This window comes from Polypterus senegalus, chromosome 12, assembly GCF_016835505.1.
Source record: "Polypterus senegalus isolate Bchr_013 chromosome 12, ASM1683550v1, whole genome shotgun sequence".
Classification (NCBI taxonomy): Eukaryota; Metazoa; Chordata; class Cladistia; order Polypteriformes; family Polypteridae; genus Polypterus; species Polypterus senegalus.
The window spans coordinates 64,035,447-64,062,278 of record NC_053165.1 but is presented as its reverse complement, the minus strand read 5'-3'; the positions used below and the strand labels follow the sequence as shown (position 1 = coordinate 64,062,278).

Genomic DNA, 26,832 nt, shown 5'->3' with positions numbered 1-26,832 from the left:
CTAACAGTAACTCATATTTAGTTACTCAGGCATCATCTAAAACTTTAAATGGTCAATTAGAAAATAAAGAAACCTTCCCAAAACCATTAAGTTTCCGATAGCACACTGCTGCATATTTTCATTAATTTCCAGTAAGCATTTTATTGCGTGGTCTTGTGGAACAGACAATATATGGAAAGAAAAAACCAATCTAGTACCAACAAGCTTGAGGCAAGGATCCTTAGATAATACTAGCTAATGTGTAGGATTATCCTAACACAGCCACACAAACAGTTTTTAAATAAACTATGAGGTGAGATACTACCAATTATGCCACAGTGTCAATATATAAACACACATTTTAAGGGAACAGTTTTACATTTATGCCAGTGTCCCTTAGCCACATGTCACATTTAGGACAATCAAAAATAAATGGCAGTAACAGTAAAGGCAACAGTTACCCAATAAAAATGTAAAAACTCACTTGGAGTGGAACCCTGATGAGTACAACTCTGTAATGAGGAGGTCTCTTCTTTTTTGTGAATGATAGATGATGGACTTTGTGCTTGATGCAAAATGTGAAACTCTGTCAGAAGTGAAACCTGTAATAGAAGAACAAAAGCATACAAAATATTAGTCATGTGTATTAGTGCTTGTATGTGTTGTTACAAAGACTACTATATATATATGTAAAGGGATTTAAAGCATTTTAAAATAAGAAAATCAGAGTCAACTCATCACCTCCTCCATTTTAGTAACAGTATGGCAAAATTTTAACAGTGGGAAAAATTCATGTTTTGATACTTAGCTTTTCAAGGTAGCATTGTTTGAGACCGACACCATAAAGGTGGAAAATATGGAGTACTTAAGAATTATTAAGTAATTAGAAGAACTAAGCATAAAATCTCTTTAATGAACCATATTAGAGTATATTGCTACATAAAACATCTTTTAAACATACTGTTATGTAAAAAGACATTAACAAAAGCTTCTTTGGCCTAAATATCCCTTTACAAAGCATCAAGAAAGAGCCTGTTGTTCTCTGTGCAATGTGGAATACTAAAATATCAACTTTGGCGACTTGAGTATGTAGTAATACTGTACTTCTCTCAATATTGCATATTTCAGTACAAGGCCTGTGAATCACTAATGATTAATAACACCTAATGAAGCTTCCATATTCACAGAAAGAAATTTACCAGCAGCTCACCAGCTCTTAACAAGACATACTACACAGAGATGAATAACAACTTTACTGATACTTTAAGTTATTAAGGCACAAAGAAACCCTTGTTAAGGTCTTATATACATAATGGTAAATCTACCAACAAAAACATCTTTTCTTGTTTAATTTAATAGCCAAAATCTGGCAGGATGGTACATCTAGGCCAGTAGGTATCCACTATGACAGGACATTTCGAAATATCGATATTGATCAAACTTCCCTAAAACAGAAACATTATTTAAAAAAAAAAATTTAATGCTTTTGACAGATTTGACTGAAATTTGGTGATGCTATAGAAAATATAAAATTAGCTGACCTGTGTGTTTTTAATTTGTCCATAATAATACTGTAACAAACACAATACACCAAGATGGGGCATCTTAGACATGAAAAAGACAGCACTGATGCGTATCGTGTAGACAGAGCAGTGAAGTAAGTGGAGGGGAGGAGAAAAGTCCTGCTAAGAAATTGTTGTTTCCATACACAATGACTATTTCAATTTCAGATTGTATATTGGTTTTGATCCATTAAAATGAAACCCCTTTTGAATGATAATGTACCAATTCCACATTGTATAATAAGTATACAGGCGAATTGAAATAGTTTATTTTACAATACTAGCCAACCCGCGGCGTACCATATGCCGCATAATCAGGCCGGTCTTTTAATGATTTTTAAGCATAGGGAGAAAATTAAAATTTGAAAAATCGGTAATGTAATAAATCAGTAAGAAAAGCAACATTGTAACAATGCACGTAACGAACCAACACACAATCGTCTGTGACTGAAAACTGGCGGACCGTCCTCTCGCCTTCTCCTGCCAGACGGAGGGATGGGGGTGCACGGCGCGAAGTATGGAACGGGAGGAGAGGAGAAGAACATCCATTCAGCTCCCTCCGTCATGCTAGTCTGCTGATTTCTCGTTCAGCATGCACTGCCCGCTCATGTGCCTACCTCTAACTCGTCACTTGAGTCGTCGTCTTTACACAGTCCAGATGTACCTCCACCAAGACACCCGACCACGGTAGTAGCGAGGTGGGAGGGGGGGTGTGTACAAATGGTTGGGACGCAACCAGTAGGAGCGTATGAGTCGCACTTAGTGGGAATTCCATGGTTTGCAGCCCGAATGGGGTTCAACGGCTTAACCACGCCGTTTAGACACACGCTCAATGTCATGCATAATTATTTATTGAATGCTAAAGACTTCTGGAAAGACACGGTTGTCTAAAACGGGTTGGTGTGAGAATACAACAATAAGCGAATGAAAAGATGGAACTCTGGAGAGAGCAAAATACAACACAATAGTGAACCCGCGGCATAACAAACGCCGCATAATTATTTATTGATGGTTGAACACTTCTGGAAAGACACAGTTGTCTAAAAATGGAGGGTTTGAGGATACAACAGAAAGTGAATGAACAGATGGAACTGTAGACTTTTCATTGCTCTGTGCGGCTTTGGCCGCCTTTCTATATATAATCCACCAAGACACCCGACCACGGTGGTAGCGAGGTGGGAGGTGGGTGTGAACAAAGTGCAGGAGCATCTAAGTAGACGCATGTTTGTCACGGATGCGGATTGCTGTATGTAGCGTGTGAAACAGCTTCCTATGGTGGACGCGGTCATGCGTCGTAACCGAAAACTCGATTTTTAAAGACCGCTTACTTCATTGTATTTTAATCTCAGTTGTAAAGGAATGTTTTAAGGACCCCATGGGATTCCCCTCGGTTTTGGCTGCTTTTATATATATAATCCGCCAAGATGCCTGACCACGGTAGGACGGGGGTGTGCACAAAGGTTAGGGACTTAATGAGTGGGAGCGTATGAGTCACACTTAGTGGGAATTCCACGGCTTGAAGCCCGAATAGGGTTCAACGGCTTACCCACGCTTCTCTGTGCTGGGTAGACACACGGTCAATCTCATGCATAATTATTTGTTGAATGCTAAACACTTCTGGAAAGACGCGGATGTCTAAAACGGGTTAGTGTGAGAATACAACAGTAAGTAAATGAAAAGATGGAACTCTGGAGAGAGCAAAATACAACACAATAGTGAACCCGCGGCATAACAAACGCCGGATGGCTCAGACGTGCATGTGTACTCTTACCACAGACGAAAGGGACTAACTGGGTGGTCGGTGAGTTTTTGTGTCCGGGCAAATGGGCAGGCAGTGTGAATGCCTAGAGAGCGAGGGTAGACACAGACCGGTGAAAAAGGAGTGTTGGTGGGCAGGAAAACGTCTTCCGTGTTTCTGCAGGAGCATCTAAGACGACGCATGTTTGTCGCGGATGCAAATAGCTGTATGTAGCGTGTAAAACAGTTTGCTATGGTGCAAGCGGTCGTGCGTCGTAACCGAAAAGTTGGTTTTTAAAGACTGCTTACTTCATTGTGCTTTAACCTCAGTTGTAAAGGATTGTTTTAAGGATCCCATGGGATACCCCTCGCAAACCGTTTCACACGCTGCATATGGCAATTTACCTCCGTGGGAAACATGCCTCTATGAACAGTCAACGTAGCTCGGAGGCGCATGACATTAACCTGACCTGCACTGCATGTGGTCTCTACGACAGACGAATATAAATGACGCCATTTTTTCTGTGTCGTCGCGTCCGAGTTGGTGGGCGTGGACCTGCGAGTTGTCGTCGTATCCAATGGTCTTGGAGTTGGTGGGCGTGGCTCCTTCCTGCATGCGCCATAGGTGTCTCACTTGTCGCGGCTTAGTGAATCCACGCCCTTCCGGCGTGCTTTCCATGGGTGTCTTGCCTTAGTGAATTTTATATATATATATATATATATATATATATATATATATAGATGTTAATATAGTACAGTTGTATTAGGTTTGGAAATTCTGCATCAGATTGTCCAATCTGTAGTTAGACAGTAGGTAGTTTTCTCATATAAACACAAATGGCAACAAAGATGAGAATGTTGTAATGTAAACGAATGATATACAAAATCCCTCAACCAACACTACAACTTGCAAATTGTTAGCTGTTTCAGAAATTTTTACTACTGTATTTGAAGTTTATAGAAATGGTGTATAATTGGCTCAATTTGTGCTAAATGGTTGGCCAAATAAAAGATTCCGTTTCACAAGAACTTTATGTGGAGGCCATTTTGATGTTTACAAACCTATTACTACAATTGGTCATGCTAAAACTCAAAATTGTTTATGCCAAACATCACAATCAAGTACATTCTTTTGCTTATCTGATATGACCAAATTATCCCAAAACTATACTAATAAAACAGGAAAACATAAGCTCCCACCATACTAGTTATGTAAACAATATAAAAAAAAATCAAATAAAGAAAATAATCAGTGGGTAAAAATATACAAAAATTCAGAGAGCAACAGAGCTGCATTTGGTACATATACACAGAACAATCTCAAAGTGAACAGAACTTGTGGTTCCCAACAAATACACAAAAAAGTTTAACTTCTGATAATGGCTATCAGTTGAAGCGCTGTGTCTTTAATCTTCTTTCCATTTCTGTATTAAGATAGCCTTGAACCTTTTGTTCCTTTGCAGATGCACGCTGGAGCAGACCTATTCTAACTCCACTGCTAACTTGACAATGGGTGTAAGAGCCGGGTTTAATTCAAGAAGCAGAATATACCACGTGTTTCACAGTCTGCACTCTGTATTAGTCAGAATCTTTCAAAGGAAATCAAAAGTAGGAAAATATCAGGAAAAATGACTGATCTACACTCTTTAAATGATTTAAGTGCTATAAAAGAAAAGCATTCCAAAACTTATTTATACAGTACAAATAATGCAAAGTCAAAGTTATAACTGAAGTGAATGGACAAGAGTACAACAACAAAAAAAAAAATAGATAACGGGTACTTCTCACCGTTCCAAGGGCTGTGGGTGCAATGACCACACCTGGTGAAGGTACAGGTTTTACTTTCAGAGGAGCTGGAGCAACAGCAACAGCATTGGGTTGTCCACAAATAGAAGCTGCTGGTGAAAAACACATAAATAATTAATTTCAAATAATGGTATTTTATATTTAATTGTAACCTAAACCTCAACTGTAATTGGGTTATGCAGCAGAAAAAAATAAACAAAAAAAGAACAGTGGGCCAAAATTTTGCCACAGGTACGCCAAAGACTGATCTCCTTCTATTGGAAGTATATGACTGCAGTTCCTGCTGCTAAATTTAGGGGACAATTACAGTCAGAGGAAGAACACAAAGCCTCTGTTTATTTATCAGGGCTATGGATGGTGCTGTTTTAAAAGACAATTAATCTGGCTATTTCAACTCCCTCATTCAAAGGAAGTTAAGGTGCAACTGCAACTGGGGCAATGCCCCATCCTGGCTTAAAGCCAGTGCTTGACACTTCACAGACCAACCCACAAATCTTTAAGTGATATGCATACCATAGGCTGAGGACCACTGCTTTAGACGAGTAAGGGGTAGTATATTCTATTTTGTATGTCTTAATAGCTTATTAAGAGAAAAGGCTTCTGAATGGTAAACAGTTATTCAAAACATATGTGTACATATGCACATTATATATATATATATATATATATATATATATATATATATATATATATATATACACACTTAGTTACAGAGAAAAGTGTACTTAAGTTTGGTATATACAAAAAATACTGCTGACAACTGAAAACAAATTCTCAATAAAGCTAGAGAGAGAGATGGGTGTTGGGGTTAGGAGCATGCACTGCTACAGCACATTGCCGCACCCACCACATGACAAACTAACTCAGGATCTATCCCCCAAACTCTTATGTAGTTTACCTTGTGCTAGAAATGTAGGTTTAGGAGCTAGTGTAACGTTGTGTTGACTTCTTGGCTTTTTCCCTGAGAATGAAGATGCTGGTTTTGGAAGAACAAAAGGATGACTTGTCAAGTATGAAGGTTGAAGCAATCTGGGCTGTACTGTAGTATTACAAGGGACTCCTGGAAGTTTTGTAGTTAAAATGAGATTTGTACTTGGACTAAATGTTGTTGCAGGTACATTCTGGGTAAGCGTTGCAGATGCAGTGTGCGTAATAACAGATGCTGGCAAAGAGCTACCAAACATTGGCTTGGATGTTTCAGGTCCGTGAAATGCAACCTGAGCACTTCCTTTAGCAGATGTCTGAGGCACAACAGTTTGAGTCAGAGGCTGAGATGAGTGGCAGGCAGGGTCAGGGGTTGTAGAAACAGCAGGAGCCACCAAATCATGAAACGCAGTAAGAAATGTTTCTTGAGCAGATAGAGAAGGTGGCGACTGAAAAGGTGCAGACTGTCCAAAGGCTGAGATTGCGCCAGAAGTGGAATCAATGCCATTGTTTGTGATGGAAGCAGACACTTTATCAGACACAGGAGAAGAGATTAATTCTTCGGAAATATTTACATTCATGATAGATGTCTGTAAAATAAAAAAAATCAAGAGTTCATAAATATTTAGAAAACTATTAAGGATCAAATATACTGGACATGGAATGTTTACATATTTTGTCAATACACAATAATAAATACACTTGCTAATTGTTAGGTAGTGAATAATAGACCTCTCAGGATTAACTACATCAACAACTTAAGAAATTGTTACACAAAAGATGTTATATGAATAATAAAATCATACTGTGTGGAATGTTTGTAAATCTGTATCTGATTAGGCATCTAATATATGGAGAAAACAGAGAACAATATACAAAAACCAGCCAGGATTATTAAAATTATTATTTTAAAAATACCTCAGCAGTAAAATTAAATCAGACACAATACATATATTGTGATAAGTCTAGTGAAAAAAACTGCAGCAGAAATTTTGCAATGTAGGGTACACGAAAGCCTAAAATATATGATTTTTTTAGCTTAATTCATCTTCTTAAATGTGATACAGGTTACGGCATAGCGGGCTGTCAAAGAAATTTCATGCAGATACATAGCACAGCATAGCCAGTAAACAATGAACAAAACAAACTGGTTAGCAGGTCTATAACGACATTCATTTTTGTTTAAAGCTTTTCACATCAATGCTGCCCTCTAGCTGCTAGTTTTATTTATTTATTACTTGATTTTTACAGTGTACTGGTTAGTTGTCTGTGTTACTGTCTGCCTCCACTTCCTCCTTTTTTTAAACAAATGATAGGATTACCTGAGTTGGTGAAGCATTGTTTGCTAAAGGAACTGAAGAGACAGAAGATGAGCCAGACTGAAATGGGGCTAGGCGACTGAAAGGGAAAAAATCTGAAAATAAGGAGGAGGAAAAAAAAAAAAAAGTAAAACCATTTATTATTTGTTTAAAATATTGCTTGGCTAACAACCAAAGAAAGCTTCCAGCAGACCAGGATGTGCTGGCTTAAGTGTACTAGTTGTTGGCTACTGGACAAAACATTTATTGACCAAAGTTATGAGCTGCATACATGCCACCTCTCAAAGTTAATAAATAAATAAATAAATAGATAAAAATTCAGATTTGGATATAGAAATCCATAAACATTTTCTATAATAAATGTATTCAAACAAAAACAAAGCAGAATTTATAAAATGTTATCTGTATAAATGAATATTGTAAACCTTAAAAATTAACACTGTTTTTAACTTTTGCTAGTTAGAGGGAGAGCTTAACAGCTAGCTAGACAAATGGACAGATAGCTAGCACTTCACTTGTCCAAAGGGGGAAACGTAGCTTTGTACAGAAGCAAGCTCAATAAATATAATCAATTAAATAATTACTATAATGAACACCAATAACAACTCTCCCCATATACACACCAGAATTATTAATAAAAGAAAAAATCTGACTTCTCCAAGGACAAAACAAAAAAAGATCAATCACAATGACGCAATTTTAAAATGTATTACTGTTGGTATAAAGAAGCCTCACTAGTGTTTCAGGACACCCTTTTATTGATTACTTCTTTGGCTGAAAGTCCTCAATGCTATGAGTGTCACAGACAGGATGTGCAGAATTGTTCATATTGGCAGAAGTTTCTTCCTCCTGTCTCTTTCGCTACTACCTCCATTGGGTCCAGAAGGTGTCCATTAACTGAGTCTGCCTTTTTAAAGTAACATATTAACTCAGTGGGATTTTCTTTAAGTAAAGTTACTGCCCAACACATAACAGTGTAGAAAACAGTCCGGACCACCACAGAATTATAGAACATGTCAAGGAAGTCACTAACTCGCACTGAAGCACATTGTTTTAAGGGGGGAAAAAAAAAATAAAGCAAGCTGTCACTAATGTGGACTCCCAAGTACCTGTAGCATTGCACTACCACTATATCTACTCCCTGAGCAATGACCAAGTGCAGAGGCTTTTTGCCGAGGTGAAAGTCATTAACCAGCTCCTTAGTTTTGCTGATCGCAAGCTACAGTCATTTTTTTCTGCACAAAGAAACCAAGCGCTCCACCCGACTTCTATACTCTGCCTCAACTCTCTTGTCAATACACTCCCATTAATGCAGAATTATCAGACAGTTTCTGCAAATGACAAGATCTGCTGTTATATTTATAGTTCAAGGTGTAATCTGGCAATTCACCAGGTCTACTTGTTCCCACAAATCTCACAGCCCCCAGCCTTCATGTGTGAGGATCCGGTCTTTATCTTTAATATATAAGTAAAAGGCAGGGGTGCCGACACTTCAGCTTGCAAGCTACTTTTAAAATGACCAGGTCAAAATGATCTACCTACATTAAAAATGGGGAGTATACTTTATATATAATATATGTTGGCATACCTTGCATAACTGAATAACCCTTATGGCACAATAACAATTCAATATATTTATGGTCAGTATGGTATTTGGACTTAATAATCTTCATGTGGGAAAAGGCTGACTCGCATAAATAAGTAGAGCCAAATAATGCAGTCAAGGAGGTAGCACATTTACACATATTTGGGTACTTTTCCTCTGTGAGTAAGTTCCAAAACTGTCCATGAGCCCTAGACTTCAGCTGAATGTCATCCTGTAGTGTCAAAATCTCATCCTCCACTGTAGAGTTTTAGGTGAAACAGTGTTGCAATTTTTGATGCGAGTAAATCACCCTCAACATCTTCCCTAAATGGATAGCACATAAATGTAGCAATTGGCTCAAGTAAAGCAAAGTCCTGAAACCGTCTGTCTAAGTCTGACAGACAATTTTCAATCTGCTCTGTGTATCGTATGCTATCAAGCTGCGCACACGCCTTTCATTGCATCTCCAGCTCTGACGTGAGGTTTTGGATGTTCCCCAAATCATGGCACTGCAGCTTTGAGGACAGATGTTGCATTTTTCATTTGAAAGCATTAACATTAGCTAATCATATTGACCCTGGTTTTGTCATTTCCTTGCAGCTGTAAATTAAGCTCATTCAACATTTTGATCAGATCGGAAAACAAATGCCAAGTCTAGAAGCCACTGATCGTCATTAATTGTATTCTGCATGCTTAATGACAAGGAGAAATTCCTTTATCTCTGGCCAGGGGTCTCAAAATCGCAGCAGAAATTCCCCCTAGCCATCTGCCTCAAGGAAGGCTTCTTTTATCATCTCGGAAGGACTTCTTATCCTTAATGATCAAGTGACTCGCCCAGAATGAAGCTTCGGTGTCTGCCTTTGCTTTTGAATTCAACCGAGTGAAAAATGACGGCTGTCCGATTAACTGCGATTTTAGTTCCCTCACCTTTCTCTTTCTCAGATTGCTTTACAGAAGGAAGTCAGTTTCGTAGTTTTTATGAACAGTTCGAATGTGCCTTTCCACATCTTCCTTCTTTGGAATAGCAATGATAGATTGACAGATCAGACAAAACGCACTTCGATAGTGACTGTGAGAAAAAAATTTCTTCTTCCAATTCCACATGTCCAGCCCCCTAAATTTTTTTTTCATACCCCTTCTTTAGTCGATATAAATTGGAAGGCTAACTAGATCACTTAGATAGCCGGAGTTATGCAGTAGCTTGCACGTTTGATCGTGCATGCAAGATGACCCGTGTGTTAGAAGAAAAGAGAACTCAGACTGGCCACCCTGCCAATCAAGCAGCAAATGTCATAGGATGGATATATGATAGACTAACCATCTAAAAAAATTTGTTTTGAATGCAACACGATCTACTTGCACTACGTTTCCGATCTACCGGTCGATCGCAATCAAAATTGGGCACCCCTGATAAAAGATAATGAACTACAAAAGGGTGGCAAGAAACTTTCCATGTTGTCATGAGTTCACTTACATGCTGATCTTGCAGTGATCATCCAGGCAGGCCAAGTGCATAGTAACTAAATAACACAGGTTATCTGCATAGGCAGTGCTTGATGTAAAACAGGTGAACAGGCCTTGGAACTGGAACACACAGCTTTTCATCTTGTATATTCCTTTTGACAATTTGCCAAATTATGGGAAAAGACCAACAGATCAGAGTTAACTAGAACTGGCAAAAAGGCTAATTTGATCTCCAGTCATACCTTATGGATTTCTATGATTAAACAACAAAAATCATTTTACACAAGATATTTGAAACAACAAATAAATGCAAACAATTAAATGGCACACTTATACACTGTACCTTGAAATTCTAAGGTATCCATGAAATCACAGTTCGGCTGAAGAGGAATTAATCCCGGTTGAATCATATCTGCATTTCCAGCATACGCTTTTCAAAATGAAAAGGAAGATATTATGATCAACATATGTGCAATAGTTAAAATATGAAATCATTTCTTCTTTATGTAATACAAAACAGTTTGAAAAATAAGCATAAAGGTGAACTTTGACTGCTCGAATAAAAAATGATATGCATGACGATATATACTCAATATACTCAAATTGCTCTGCCTGAATTTGTGCTCGGTATCACACAAATTTGACAGATACAAGTCATTAGTATTTGAGGAGCTAATAAACAAATATTTCAACACAAGTGATTTATGGTATCAAAAGGACTGCTCAATGCAAGAACAAAAAGCATTTACATGTCATTTATGTAATAAAAATCAGAAATAAACATTTAAAATAATTAGAGGAGTAATCATGAAAGATCAACATAATGTTCAATTAAATCTAATGGTTATTACAAGCACTGAATCTTTCAAAAGCTCCTCAAATGTGGTCCTCTCAGCCCTCAGCTCTCCCAATTTTGGCTGCAACTAAACTTATTTGCTGAATGATTTGGTATTTTAAAATTGCAAAATGTCTTGTGTGTGCTAAGAAAATATCGATGAATGACCGAGTTCCAGAACATCTCTTTAGGCAGGTAAAGTCAACAGACATGGCTGTTCAGACAGACATGATTTGTAACATACATAAACAGTCACTTAAGTGGACTGCTTATCAAAAAATGGCACCACACAATTAGATTATACACAACAGGACCATTCTTGAGTAAGGAAAGCGTTCTTTGTATTTTAGGAGCAAGAGTTACAATGCAAATATTGCAGTCACCCCATGTATTACTTGCTAGCAGACCATGTTTGAGATTAATCAAAATCTATTTCATTTGTGAGAAGATTAAATGAAGACAACTAACACTTTCATTAAATTCAGGGACCTGCAAGCATATGCACCGCACCTCACCTCTATGTTTTACACTATAGTGCTCAAGTAACTGTAATGGGCGAGTGATTTCTAAAAATAAATAGGCAAAAATATAACACCTTTTCTCTGCAAGTCTTAATACGTACCAAAACATAATAATTATAATTGCATTTATAAAGCACTAAGTCAGAGGATAACCATTTCAACCACCAGTAATGTGTAGGACTCACCGGGATGATGTGACGACAGCCATTATTGCATCAGTATGTTCACCACATATTAGCTGTTAGGTGGTGAAGGGGTGAGAGAGATCACCAATGAAAAACAGGGGATGATTAGGGGGCCAGAATGAGAAATTTAGCCAAGAATTCAGGATAAATTTCTTTATCAAAGATACCCAAAGATCTTCAATGACCACAGAGAGTTAGGACATCAGTTTTACATCACATTCGAAGGACGGTTTCATATTCATAGCACAGTGTACCTGTCACTGCACTTGGGGCATTGGGATCCATACACAGACCACAGGGTAAACGCCCCTTGCTGGCCCTCACCAGCTTCAGCTGAATGACCAAATGATATGGTCATATAGTTCCTCTCGAAAATGAGGAATAAGGTCTGCATACCCATTTCATAATCCAAGTTACTGGAAATCACTAATAAAGCACCAGAACTGAGCTCCCAAGAATATCCAAGAGCTCAGCTGTGTAACAAAAAGAAAAAAGTCCCTGATCCTAAATTTTTCAAAGCATAACTCAGAAGTACATACTCCACATCATCTTTCAACACACTAAATGTAAAACTCCAATTTAAGCTAATCTATTAAGTTCAAGTTTTTTCACCTGTAATATAATTAGAAGATAACACCATTATTGCTATTATAAATGATGGCAAACTCCTTTCTCATATGTGTAATCTTTGTTTCTTTCACTAATTGTTGTAACAGTTTTACTGGTTGTCTCTATTAATTGGATGACTTTTTAAAAACTATTGTGTTGGCTGTGAAACACAATAAACAGTTTTGAGGGAACACAAACAGGACAGTAATCAGCGAGGGCAATGTCAAGGCCAACACATCCCCAAATTCTAGAAGTAACCATAATGTTAATTTTTCTGCATCCTCTATTCAAGCATTTATGTTTACAAAAACTAAACTCTCTCGGCTTGCTTTTTAAAAATACTGATCACCACTTCAACTTCTAGGATATCCTTTCTGCCCCCCTTATCGTCAACGTTCATAGGACTCTAAACACCTAACTCCAGTTTTTCCTTTTGCCATTACTTCATACTTTCATTCATTTTAGTATGAGGATATAAATATGCAATACCAGATCAGTTTATAACCGCAGCCTTGCTTCAACAAAATTTGCAAAATACAGTGCCAACTGCAAAAACATTTCAGTGAGAAATTAGTGTAAACACAGTTGTATAATTAAAAAAATAAAAATAATCTCCATCATCCTTATGATCTGTTCCTAAAATATTTTAGGTTCAATAAAGCTAGAAATACATAAAATATATTGCAATCCAATTTTATTACCAATTTCTCTAGGATTAGGCCAGGCAACTGATGGATGGGAAGTCCGCGTTGTGAAGAGTGTGTCGGAGATCTCTGACACCAACATGTCTATGTCGAACATTGAGTCCTGGTCCATGGGCACTGGAGTCTCCCATCCCTTCCTGCCTGCCCGCCAAGCTGCCACCTCATCGTCCTGACAAAAGGGCACACAGAAGGGGTCTGGATAGCAGTCAAACATGGAAAGTTGCTCTCCAGTGCCCTTTGTGTTAAAAATGCATACAGCCGGTCAGTTTTTGGCATGCAATGGCCACAGCTCAAGCAAGATATTGCTGTTTACCCATACTTTTTGTTAAGCACTTATGTACTATCAGGCTAGATATAAAGGTTAAGTCAACTCTGTAATTTGCCCTCTTAATACTCAAACATATGTAACAATTTGTTTTCCCCAAAATAATTTGAAATAACTTGCCATATGTAACAACTTAAAACACGCATTAATAAAAAACAATACCTGAAATGCTTGTTTCAACTAGTACATCTGCCTATCTTAAGTGAGGATATATTTATAAATTGAATTAAACCAAACATTCACTTGCCCTAGTTTATCTTCTATTAGACAGATCGAGATTGGTGTACCAAAAAATGCTTATTTCACAAAGTATTCACAAAGCGGCCCATTTGCAGTAAAAACAAGTATTTTATTTGATTTACCTCCCTAGAAATTTATTAAATGTGGTCAGAGATATTAAATTTACAGGTAAAGATACTTCATTGACATAGAATACTGCTACTCTAAATCAGTTCTATGTAGTTTTATTAACAGAATGACATTTAAAATCTTTCTTCATTATTTCACTATGTTGAACTGAATCATCAAATATTTACTAGAATACTACCATTAAATACAATATATTACTGTTAAACTATCTTTTTCATTTTATACAACGCAACTACTACAGGGTAAGCAGCAATCAAATATTTAAATGGATGAACCATTTTAACATTTGACTATTCACTGTTAAATACAATAACAAATCAAGCATGAGTTACAGCAGTTTTTTTACTATTTCAGTAAAACTAATGGTTAAGTTAATGGTTAATACATAATTAGTACTTTCATTTTCTCTCTTGGATTGTTACAAATTAAAATAATGGCATTTATATGTGAGGAAGAAAGAAAATAAAGACGAGCAGTGAGCTTATATTTTTTAAGATAAACAAGATGGCACCACCATATACCACATTCAACCAGAAATAGCTGTCCTAAAACAAATCACTAAACTTTACTCAAAAAAAATATTTAAAACATTATTGGCTTAAAAATATACAACTTATTTAGCCTGTAAAGAACCAAAAATATCTGCCAGTAAGAATGTTTAAATTTCTTCCAAACAGGGGAAGTAATGGGGGTGGAAAATACAGTACATCAAATTAAAGTCTAAACAGAACATGAAAGAACCACTTTGGTGGTGTTGTATGCCCATGAAATGTACTCTAAACAGTGCACATACAGTACTGTAGTTTTAAACGTAACTGTATATCAAAATAGTTGATGCTTCAGCTACAGTATGAACACTGCAGATTAAGGTGAACAGTGCAAATATTTTTTTTAATTTATAAGCAAGTTGATCACATGTAGGGTTATAAGGCATGTAATAATGAAACATTACAATCTAGAGAGAAAAATGTCATATGAATGCATGTTTCAGTGCAAAAATGTTTTATTTCTTCATTTTATTCCACGAAAGTACCTCATCAGTTTTATGAATCTTGAGGCACACTTGGAACCATAACAATTTAATGTTAGTTATGAAATTTCACACAAATTAGTTTGTAAAAGTAAACACTTACTAGAAGGGCAATGAATAGCATCAGCAAGCAAAAGAAACATTCTTTAAATGAACTTAATTTCCAAGCTTTCAATAAAGACTGACCTTGACAAGGCTGGACAGGTCTTCATCTTTGTGTTTCTGTAACTGTTGATTAAGAAGATATTCAGAATAGGTGCAGTTACAAAATGGGCCAAGTTTTACCTTAAAATATACACAAAAGGCAAAGGCATCATACAAAAAAAGATTAAAAACCTTACACTACTGATACTATTTCTTTTTTTTTTTTTTGGAGATGCAATGTGTGGAAAACTTTTTTTCTTTTGCTGACTAAAGGCCATGTCACATTAGATTAGATGACTCTCCTTTTGGATGGTAGACTTCATTTACATAATTTTAGCATGTCGGAGGTGTTTAGCGGCACACTGCTGTCACTGCAAGTCATCTAGTCTGACACACACAGTAACTCAGTCCGAATAGTCTGCAACTTACCCCAACAAACATGGGTGAGCTCTTGTGTGCAAAACAGTTGACCACCAATGAGTAGCCATCTGGAAGTATAAGGCATATAACTCAGCAACAAGAAATAAAGAATGCTGGTGCTTTGGACCTCAAAAACAAAAGAGAGGCGTGTGTGTCTGATGTTTTCTGCTATATGTACCATGACAGGATAGGGGGAGAAAAAACGGAAAAGAGTTTATGGCTAAACTTGTCGTACCTGTAAACCCTCTGCACAGAAATCGTCTCCACCAGGCAACAGGTTATTGGTTGTAAGATAAGGGGGAGCAGTTCAAGACAGTTTTGACAGACTGTACTGGCAAGTCCTCACAATGTCATCTATACTGAAATGTAATTTCTAGTGGTGTAATGTAACATGGCCAGGCAACATGATCAGCAACTGCAGTCATCAAGTCTGACATCCCTACCAACTAAAAGGCATGTAATGTGACGTTAATTTACAATTCATTTTATATAAAGCAAAACCCATGACATAATATTGTGAAACACTCTCAATCCAAATGAACCCTAGTAGGGTACCAGAACCTATTGGGGCAATGTAAGGCACATGAAAGAAACCCTAGACTGGGTGTCCATTCAAGAAAATGATCACGTTTAGATGGGGAACCTAACCAGTAGAGAAAATCTATTTTAACAAGGGAGAAAACCTACTTAAAACATGAGAAAAACAATGAACAGAAGAAGGATCTGATCCCAGAACACTGAAGGCATGACTGAGAAGTGTTAACAACTGAAACAAACAGTCATGCCAAGCCATGAAAAAAGGAATTGCTCCATCCAAAATGTTCAAAATAACTATTTTTAAATGTTTTAAACAAGCAACATGACTAGTGTCATACAAAATGTAAAACAACATTCACTTAATATAATACACCTTTGCTGTAAATTAGAATTTCTAGCAGCAGATTTATGAAAGTATATCCTGTACACAAACAAAAGTGAAAAATCATGTTAAAAAATGATGCAAAACAGTAAACATAAAAAAATCAAACTAAGCATCTTACCCTTTTTTTGAAATAAGTCCGCCACTTATGATATTCTCGAATAACTATTTCAATTCTACGTTTCCAATACTTTCCCTCGGTTGCTATTGCCTGAGGGGAAAAAAAAAAAAAAAAAAAAAAAAGATATTAAATACCATTGCATTCATCCAAGTGCATAAACTGAAACTTCAAATCACTTTAATGAACTTACAGACTTAATGCAGAAGGTTAACTACAACCTTTGCACTTTTGTTTAGGTTTACTAAAATAAAACTTTACAATGCATTATTTATTAAGGGATACTTAGTTATTCAACAACAAAATGTATTTATCTGTGCATTCAATACAAATTTTTAGTAAACTGTTCAATTATGAAAAGTCAAAACCAAATAGAAAAATAATTTTATACAGCAATGTAACTGCTAAATTAACAAATGTAATACACACAGAACAAGTATATCGGAGAGAGACATCTGAGCAATGACACATTATCAAAAAATTTAGCAGCAGACACTGTCAGTCATCTGAATATAAAAATAAAAAGCTGATGTCGGGGATGCAACCACATTAATTTTGTTCATCCATATAATGTATATTTTTCTATATGATTAATTACTAAGATTCAAATAAAGGGAAGGAAGATGTGCACTAAAATATACAAAATTATTGTAATACAGTTAGAATGTGTCTAATTAGTCATGACACAGCAAACCTTCTAGAATAATGTTATGTCCTTCAACTAACAAACATAACAATGTTGTCAATTTATTTCTGTAATAATGGTTTGGTGACATAACTCTTACAATGTGCTCAGGTCAAACTTGACCCAGCTTTGTATTTCAAATCAGTAAAAGCATCCTAAATTTCATTTTTTCAGGATGAAACTTTGTTAACTGGAGGATGTACCAAAATTCAAACAGTAAAACGAACCACCATGCTCATAATTTAAATACAAATTTTACCTCGTTATATCTCTCTGGTCAGTTTTGACCGACCTTTGGCTTTAATGGATTATCTGTTTAGTGTGAATTTAATCTGGTTTCTTTTTTCACATCCCATAATAGCACCCTAAATATCTTTTTAGCTCAGAAACATGAACAGTTTTAGTAAAGTGACTTGACTTTACAAAAAGCAAAAAATGTTCCAAATGTCACATTTTTGTACAACATATTCACATTTTGTATACTGCCATGTCCTTTAGAGTCAAAACTGACTTAAGTGTTTTTTTTTCTCTTGATTTAGAGGATGATTTGTTTGTTCATAACCAATAAAATCGTCCTATATTTCACTAGTTGTAACACTTAGGATTACCAATAGTACAGGATAAGATCAGTATAAAATAGGCTTAGGGTGAAATATTTGATATCCACAGCATCAGAACGAGGGCATGTCAGAATTGGGTCAAAAGAGACCTGTAATGTACAGCAATGAGTGAGCAAAAGATGACATTGTAATGGTTAAACATTTTATTGACAAGTATGTCTTCTATGTGTGCATAAAATGTTGTTGGAAATTAAGTACTTATCTATGAAGCACCCTAAGACAAACAAGCATTTATTAAAAAAAACCAACAACAAATGAAGGGTAATAATATGATAAAGATCAGAGATCAGAACTTAAAATATCTGCTTAAACAAAAAGTGTATGAAAACATGTTTGAAGCACAATATAAGAATTAAACAATTAATATATTGTGGAGAAGGATTACTTGCAGCTCATTAGAAGCTAGAGTAGTAAAGTACTGTAGGACAAAATTAATTTGCCCCTTTTTTCCAACATGGTATATTACATTTGTAATGTAACTTATCAGACGTAAACTGAAATCTTTGACCATATATTTGTCATCAAAAATTACTTCTCAGTGGAACTGCTTGGGTGGGCTTTTCCCCGACAGTATAAATCATCCAGGCCTCCCCATCTCATAAGAAAGTACATACCATTCTCATTACTGCATATAATCATGTCATCCTCAAACTAGCTTAATCGAATTCAAGGCAAGTCACAAGTCCATTAGAGGGTCCACTCACACACACTGACATAAACTGACATGGGGTAAATTTGCAATCACCAATTAATGTAACCTGCTCATCTTTGGAGATGAGGGAACAGAAGAGGAATACAGAGGAAAACATCAAGGAATTCAAACCCTGGACACTGGATCTGTAAAATGACAGCATTAACTACTGTATTAACAATAATGCAATAATTACAATCAAATGGAACACTTGCTGGCACATTTCAGAAACTCAGGCGCCTACTTGTGATCTATTTTACTGCCTGACCAAAAGTGGTCTTTGCAGAGCTTGATAGACAAACATAAGCACAAATTACTGAGTATAAGGCTGGACCAGCAGAAATCAAGACAACCAATGGCAAAATTACTAACATGTGTTTTCTGTTTTTTAGTGCTGCTCAAGCTAAAAGTTATAAACTTTGTGTTGGGAAAATCCTTACCTTCTTTATTATTCTACAACCAGATTTAACAGGAAGGGAAAACACACAAAGTAAGCCTCTTCTCACTTTTGGACTATATACAACATAATATAACCTCACATTCAAAGTACACAGGCACTAAGAAACATGGCCAAGTGTTACCTATTTAAATGGCCAATAGGACAGAAATCTTGAAAACATTTAAAAGTCAGAGCACAAAGAATAACATTTTACATTATACTTCTTTGAAGAACAGTTAAACTGTGTAATATCTCTCATACAGTACGATTTTTCCATCTTTATAGAAGAAAAAGTAAGAAATGAAGTGATCTTAGATTTGTTTTTTTAATTGTTTATTGTCTTAACTACAGTATAAGAGGGGGAGTCAAGCTAAAGTTAGAAAATGGCATTTATTAGAAAATTGAAACTAACCTTAACAAACCTGGTAATGTCATTTCTCAATGTAGTTTCCACCCTTATCAATACACTTGCACCACCTGCCAGCAGAATAAAAGGTTTTGTCTTGTACTCGCAACCACTCACGCACCCGAGTTATTGTCAAACAGAACATGCCGAGGGGCAATACAGTCTCTATTGCAATTTACGGTGATTTGCTGGAGACCAATGTGAAGCCTGATATTCGATCCAAGCGGCGGGGACTTTGGCTACAAGACAATGTCCGCCTGCCCACACATTATTAAGAACACCAAGGCTTGTATGGAGAAACTGAAATCTGAGGTATTGCCACAGCCTCCTTATTCGCCAGATTTGACACTGTGTGATTTCCACCTTTTCGGACCACTAAAAAGTACATCTGGGTGGTCGTCGATTCAAGACAGATGCCAATCTGAAGAAAGTAGTGCATATGAGTGGCTGTGAGGACAAGACAAAAACTTGTATTTTGCTGGAATCCGGGCACTGCCAGGCAGGCGGCACAAGTGCATTGAGAAGTGTGGGGACTGCACTGAGAAATGACGTCATTAGTTTTGTTAAGGTTTGTTCCATTTTCTAACTTTAGCTTGACTCCCCTTCCCATGTGAACATATTCATTTACTATCGTCTTTGTGTTATAAACAAATTGAATTATTTTCTTTACTAAAGCCAGTTTGATTCAATTATTTCTTGGGGGAAAAAAAGTCTGAAGCCTTTCTGGTCCACACAACAGTAAAGGCTTAAATTAAAATTGATCCCTTTCCTGCTGCTGGCTAAATTTCTAGTCACCCCACCAAGAACATCAAAGACAGCTGACTAAGTCTGAATGCACGTATTAGAGGTTACAGTGAGCATTAGCACAACTTAACATTACTGTTTTTTTAAGACCAGTATGCCAACTGAATATTTTGAGTATCTTTTATAAAAGAATTATTTCAAGGCTTGCAATCAGCTGTAAGATTTGAAAAAAAAAATTGTGTATTTTAAGAAACAGACATTTTAATCAATTTCAGGAATACAGTATGCAAGTTATGAGCCACCTCTGGTCTGCGATGCTCCTCCACATCTATCGACCCATCCAAAGGAGTAACAAAATGACAGACTGGGTTTTCTCTTTTCTCTACATCTGGGAAGAAAACAATACCCTTTAAACCAGCCACATAAAATCGACAGTATGCTTATGTTTAATCTTTTCCAAAAGCGGAAAAAAACCCAAAAAAAAAAACGCTCAAATATTGGGAAAGTTCAACATTAACTTTCTACACACATCCCCAGGCAAACACATAATATGTTTTATATTCAGGGTAATTCTGGCCATGCAATACAACTAAAAAAAATACAAGTGCATTTTTCAAGTTTCATTTTCTGCAATATTCAAACAAATTCCTATACTTGTGCCATAGGTATTTTTTTCCTAAAGAGATATCTGTTCACCATTTTTTGCTTTCCAATTATGAAAGAAAAAGGTATGATTTTGACATCTAGCCACAATAGCAAGGCACCGTTCCCCTCCAACCAACTGACCTTGTTTGGAAATAGTAGGCTATTATCAAGTTATGTAATCAAAATAAGGCACATGACTTGATTTTGTCACACAGGAAGCAGAGAAGTGTGAGAATAGAAGGCAAAAAAGCTCCCTTTCGATTGTCTTGATACTGCAATTGTTTAGTGTCACAAATGACTGGTTCGGATCTAGATCAAGGCACATTTAATACATTAAGTTAACGTAACTGAACCCTTTCAACAATATTCAACTGTTGCTTTTAATGGTCAAAACACAGTTCTACTTAAACACAATAACCCATTCTTAATATTAAACATTTCATATGTACAATGTCTACATAAAAGCTTTACTTCTAATAAAAATTTGCACAACATTCATGAAGGAAATAATAACTAATGCTCAAAGTTATTCACTTAAATCTTATTATCTTTACAAACCACATTTTTAGCCTAAAGGAGAATATACTAACAGAAAAGGCACTGTTACCCACATTGAATGTACCATGCCCTCCAGATGGCGTTGTTGAGTCGAATTTTGTCTCTCCACAGTAGCTTTAACCCTTTGAAGTTTTTCCATTTTGGAGACACTAACTTCCCACTAAAGTGAACAACAAAGCAAAAGCAGAAGTTAAATTAAACCCTTTACTGATCGGTGAATATAATACACCAAAATAAGTGATCATCTGTTAAAAAGAAATGAAGTAATGGATCAAAGAAAATGTTCCTTTACACATCAAAGGGTGCTATGACAAAAGGTAGGATATTTTACATGTTACAAGTCCTAGTCTTGGGTGACACACCTCTCTCTCTCTCTCTCTAATTCCAGAATTGGGTGTTTAGGTTGTACAAGACAACGCTCTGCTTATGAACCATCAATAGATATCTTCGGAAATCACCAAAGTCAGGTGCTTGCATTTTTGCATAGAATAGTTTGTAAGAGCCAGCAGAGGATTTCTTAATAATTCATTCTTTTTACTGGTTATTTTCATATGGACATAAATTGGGTATAAGAGATGCTTTACAGTTACACGCAGGACCCTTCCACTTTCAGCAAAGAAAGCTGACAACCTGACTCATGACATAAAACTTTATCTCATTATGGCGAAATGACAGGGCCAGAAACTATGGGTTTGTACATGGAAACCAAAATGTAACCTAAGTATTGGGACAGCAGAAAATTATATTTACTGCTGTAACATTTTTATATAAATGCTAACGGAGACCAAGGGAGCAATTACTTAGCGAGAACTTTCATAAATATTAAAATGTCAGTGTTAATTGTTCAAATCAAAGTACTTTTTAATGACGTACTAGGCGAGCACACCTCCAATTCTCATCTGCTGCTCGACGAACGCTAAGGAGATGCGGTCGGATCTGCTGCGTGATCTGCATGTTACGCTGCGCTTCGAACATTTAAAAGCCTGTACAGCAACTGTCCTTTGGTCGCACTGCCTAACCCTAACGTCATGGGACATTAAAAGTGTCTCTGAGAAAATCACATCTTGTCTCCTTCCAATATTTTTTTTTTTTTTTATAATAGAGAAACTATGGTTGTTTTTTTAATTACTATTCAAAAATATAGCTACAAATAGCTTACTCTGAACTGGGCCTTTGCCTCCATCCACATCTCTATTGATGTGCTTGCTGGCGAAACTAATAAAGCTCAAGTGACTTTAGTACACATTGCTTAAAGATTACGGGTGTCTGATGTATGGTGGGTTTTTTTTTTTTAAATAATGTTAATAGTATTAGTTTAATACAAAATAATAGTTAAAAATGAAAGGGTTATTAGAGTATCGAAAAATTAAAATGTGTGGCGATCTGTCATGTAAAGATCCCACTGAAGATAACAATACATATTCCAACAATAAGATTAATAAAAATTCAACCAAACGGAATTCATGTCTGAACTTGGAGACCACGGTCTTAGTGTATGTATTAGTAGTCTTAGTAACGCATCTCTGCTATGTTCAGGGATGCTTCCCATTTTGACCCTAAGGCAGCTGGAATGAACTATGGCCCCCAGTGACCCTGAATTGGATTAAGCAGGTAAGTCACTTGGACTCTGGTCTACCGAATCAGTTCCCACAGACAGCTGCCTAGAAAGACGCTTACAATAAGTTAAGCTATATATAGGCTAATCAACTAATGCAGAAGACAATGTCCTATATCAAAGCCTCATTACTAATTATTAGGAAAACGTAAAAATACTAAATAAAAATATGCTGGGTTTCATATCAGATCTTAGTTCTTAAGAAGTAGTAACATTTAGCAACTACTTCTGTTGTGGTGTAAGTCAGACTTGCTGATCTTCTGTGCCAGACCATATCAGTTTCAACAACTGAAAATTGGTAGGCACGACAAATTAAGCAACTGTATGCTGACCCTTATGGCGGAGTGTTGGCTCTGAGGCTAGGGATCTGCACTGGCAATCGGAATGTTGCCAGTTCGAATCCCATAAATGCCAAAAGGGACTCTGCTCTGTTTGGCCCTTGAACAAGGCCCTTAACCTGCAAGCTCCGTCCTGGGTATGACATTAATCTGTATCCATCCCTGCATGTAGGCTCTCCAACCTGCAAGTAAAACCTGGGGGTTGGTGACAAAATTGGCACTTCAGCCACCACAGAAAACCTCCCACTGTTCAACGCCATCTGAACTAGAGTGGTGCTGAGGTATCACCCATTGCATGGCGGCACTAAGGTCCTAATCTGGATCCTGAGTTGGTTTATTGTGTGGTGGGTGCACCAATGCGCTATATCAGCACATGCTCCTAACCTTCTCTCTATGCTGACCATAATATGCTGCTTTTGTGTAACAGCCCATAATATGCTGCCTGATGGAGCCACTGTTGCACAAAGAATTAACAGCTATAGAGAGTTCAGCTGCACTTGCTGCCCTTCCCAATTCTGCTGTGGTATGCAAAACATTTGACACCAGACACACAAACTTCTTTTCAGTTTGTGAGGTGCCAAACACCCACAATCCTTATTTCTTGCAGCAACATTCTATGAATTGTACTTTTGTATGAGCATTCATTGGTTTTCAACTCCCATGCACACAAAGCCTGGCCCCTGTAACTAAAGACAAAAATCAAGCCTGTGTGGTTTTATCGGAGCACATCAATGAGTAGTTGGAGTGAGCTACAACATCATGGGAACAGTTCACTGACAGACTCCAACTCACCAAGATTAGGTAAATATACAACTGAATATCGCTGTAAGTCACATTATGTAACACAGCCTTAAGATTTACACAAAAAAAAAAAAAAAGACTATGAAACCATTGTGCTTTGCTATCCAGGCAAGTTTATCCTGTCCAGACATTGTATTTATATGGGAATTAATAAAGCTCTACAGTTACCCAGATTTAAGAATTGGGTATCTCAGAACACTGGAAGAAACTGGAAAGTGGTCATGGGAAGCTATGGAAGACAACTGGAATCTAATTTGAATGCCCGATTGCTTATCAGAACATTTTAAGGGCAGGTTCATGTTAATCAAAAGTTGACAACTCACTGTAAGAGGGTTCAAATTTAAATAATAAGCTGAGAGGAAATAGTTAAGTGCAGTATAGGTTCAGATCTAATAATAACCAGAGAAGAACATTCAAAACGTAAACACCCTCCATGGTCACCGACTACACTTAATGCAATCAATAGGGCAGAGTTAGACCACTGAGGAATCAATACCAGGCCTAGTCAATGTCTCAGCAGAAAAAGCTTCAGCTCTGCTAGTAAGTGTTTCTCCTTATTACAAGGCTGTATTACTGGAGAGCTAGAGGCAATTCTTGGCACTAATTTTCAACTGCCAATACTAACTGATCCAGTAATTAGGTGTGTTAAGCAATGCATTATACTAAAATGTCCAGAAAAAAAAAAAAAAAAAAAAACAACGATTATTTGCTCTTATAGAAACTGATATTTACCCAAATGAGGAGCGCATGATGGTCTTCAAAGTGACCAATTACAAGCTTGGGCAGAAGCCACCAAAGAGTACATTTTATGTTTTGTAGAATATGACACACAAGAAACTGGTTGCATTCCACCATGTCAGAGGATAGAATCCTCATACCTAGGGTCAGACTTCATGGCGCAGCATTCACAAGAGAGCATTAATAGCAGAAATCGTCGTATCTATGGAAATCCCTAGAACTGGACTGCTAAACAAATGGTTGTTATATTCTTAAATTTAATCCATTTAGAAATGCCCACGGTTAGAATTAATAATGCATCTTCTAAATCTATCTTATCAAACTGTGGGTTGTGGCGGCTGATGCAGTAAAATCCTGCATGTACTCGACTCAATTTATAACCTTTTTGTTTTATGGCACATTTCCAATGCTGTTGGTCTCTTCTGTGGTCTTCCCTATCTGTAGTTGAAGTTCCAACGTCTGGGTAGAGAAGATTGGTTTTGTTTTTATTCATTTCGTTTGTTGATGTGAAGTTCATGATGGGATTTAGGGATGGTCAAATGTGGATCTATGCACTCGTTGGGATGGGATTTTATTACAGTGGTTTTTTATCTGCTACTTTGTTGCTGTTTATTTTTATGGGTGAGAAAGAAAGAATTTGATCAAAGTTATTCTTTAGTCCTTGTAATTTTCAAAAATATATATTTTTTTTAACAAATAGGGTATGATTTATAAATTCTCCTAAACTGTTAGCTTTTCCAAAAACAAAGATGGCAATAAAATAATCCCCTCACAATCCCTCAGCAAAAAAAAAAACAGCATGGATAACATGACCCCCCAACACCACTGGTATCGTCTCCATGTCAGAATTTTATGCAGTCAAAAAAAAGAAAGAAAAAAAAAAAGTCATTTGGCTCGTTTGTGTGTTTTGGCAGAAATTACAAATGAAAAGAAACCCTTAGGTTAGGGTTCTCCCAAAGGTTGGCCTTTACAAAATGAAGAGTACAATTGGGGTATACTGTATAAAATTACATGTTATAAAAAAGCCAAGCAAAATGACACCTTTTATTGGCTAACTAAAAACAAAGATGGTTCTGTGTTGTGCAGCTCTTGCTTTGCTGTTTTATTGGTGTAGATGTTTATATCTCTGGCAGCTCTGATAAACTCAAGGTACTCAACAACCAGACTCTCTCAACATGCCCATTTCCTAATCATTCTTTTGTTTGATCTTAATGCATACCTTGCCAGGGTATTAGGAACAAATTAAATGGGAGCAGATATTATTAAAATAATCTATAAATTCTAAGTACCACTTCAGACATAGAACAAGTACTTTATCAGGTGTCAAGTGGCAACCAAAGCTTAAACATATTCAAGACTGATAACCTAGTCAGCTGCTATCTCCTAACAAATAAAAGTTTTTCTGGGGCTTTTGTATTCTGTATCCTGACAAGACAAGTGACTGAACAGGCCACCGTTTATTTACTGATTACAAGCCTCTTGTGCCTTCAACCTCCTACTATGAGCAATGCTGAACCAATAACCACCATGAAACACAAGACCAGTCTCATAAGTTTTTGTGTCTAAAGAAGAAAACGTCAATTTCAAAATAAAAATAAATTCAATTAAAAGTCTACCAATTAGAAAATATATTTTAAAGTGAACAAACATTATACTCTCTCTCTCTATATCTAAATCTCTATATATTGGAACATTAAACAATCTAGAAAAGAACAGGCCATTCAGCCCAAAAAAGCTGACCATTCCTATCCACTTAATTCTTCAAAAATAACATTGTTTTAAATTACCATAAAGTCCTACTGTCTACCACACTACTTGATTACTTATCCAAGTGTCTATGGAAAGAAAAACCTCCTAATATTTATGCGAAATTTACCCTTACTTAACAAGTTTCCAACTGTCCCCGTGTTGTTGATGAACTCATTTTAAAACAACACCCTGATCCACTGGACTAACTGCCTTCATAAGTTTAAACACTTCAATCAGGCCATCTCTTA

General features: G+C 36.6%; 1 protein-coding gene across 3 annotated transcripts in view; it reads right to left on the bottom strand.

Moving 5' to 3' along the window:
* LOC120540829 (MLX interacting protein) overlaps nucleotides 1-26,832 on the bottom strand; it is a 63,033-nt gene that overhangs the window by 13,415 nt on the left and 22,786 nt on the right. Inside the window, exons 2-11 of one of the 3 annotated variants that reach the window (XM_039771908.1) lie at nucleotides 21,397-21,503; nucleotides 20,443-20,528; nucleotides 16,559-16,648; nucleotides 15,141-15,182; nucleotides 13,228-13,465; nucleotides 10,720-10,806; nucleotides 7,331-7,422; nucleotides 5,983-6,598; nucleotides 5,067-5,176; nucleotides 464-581 (exon numbers count right to left, since the gene is read on the bottom strand). In XM_039771908.1, the coding sequence (XP_039627842.1) occupies nucleotides 464-581; nucleotides 5,067-5,176; nucleotides 5,983-6,598; nucleotides 7,331-7,422; nucleotides 10,720-10,806; nucleotides 13,228-13,465; nucleotides 15,141-15,182; nucleotides 16,559-16,648; nucleotides 20,443-20,528; nucleotides 21,397-21,503 (1,586 nt within the window). The remainder of the gene's footprint in view (nucleotides 1-463; nucleotides 582-5,066; nucleotides 5,177-5,982; nucleotides 6,599-7,330; nucleotides 7,423-10,719; nucleotides 10,807-13,227; nucleotides 13,466-15,140; nucleotides 15,183-16,558; nucleotides 16,649-20,442; nucleotides 20,529-21,396; nucleotides 21,504-26,832) is intronic. The other 2 variants (XM_039771909.1, XM_039771912.1) reach the window with 2 other exon arrangements.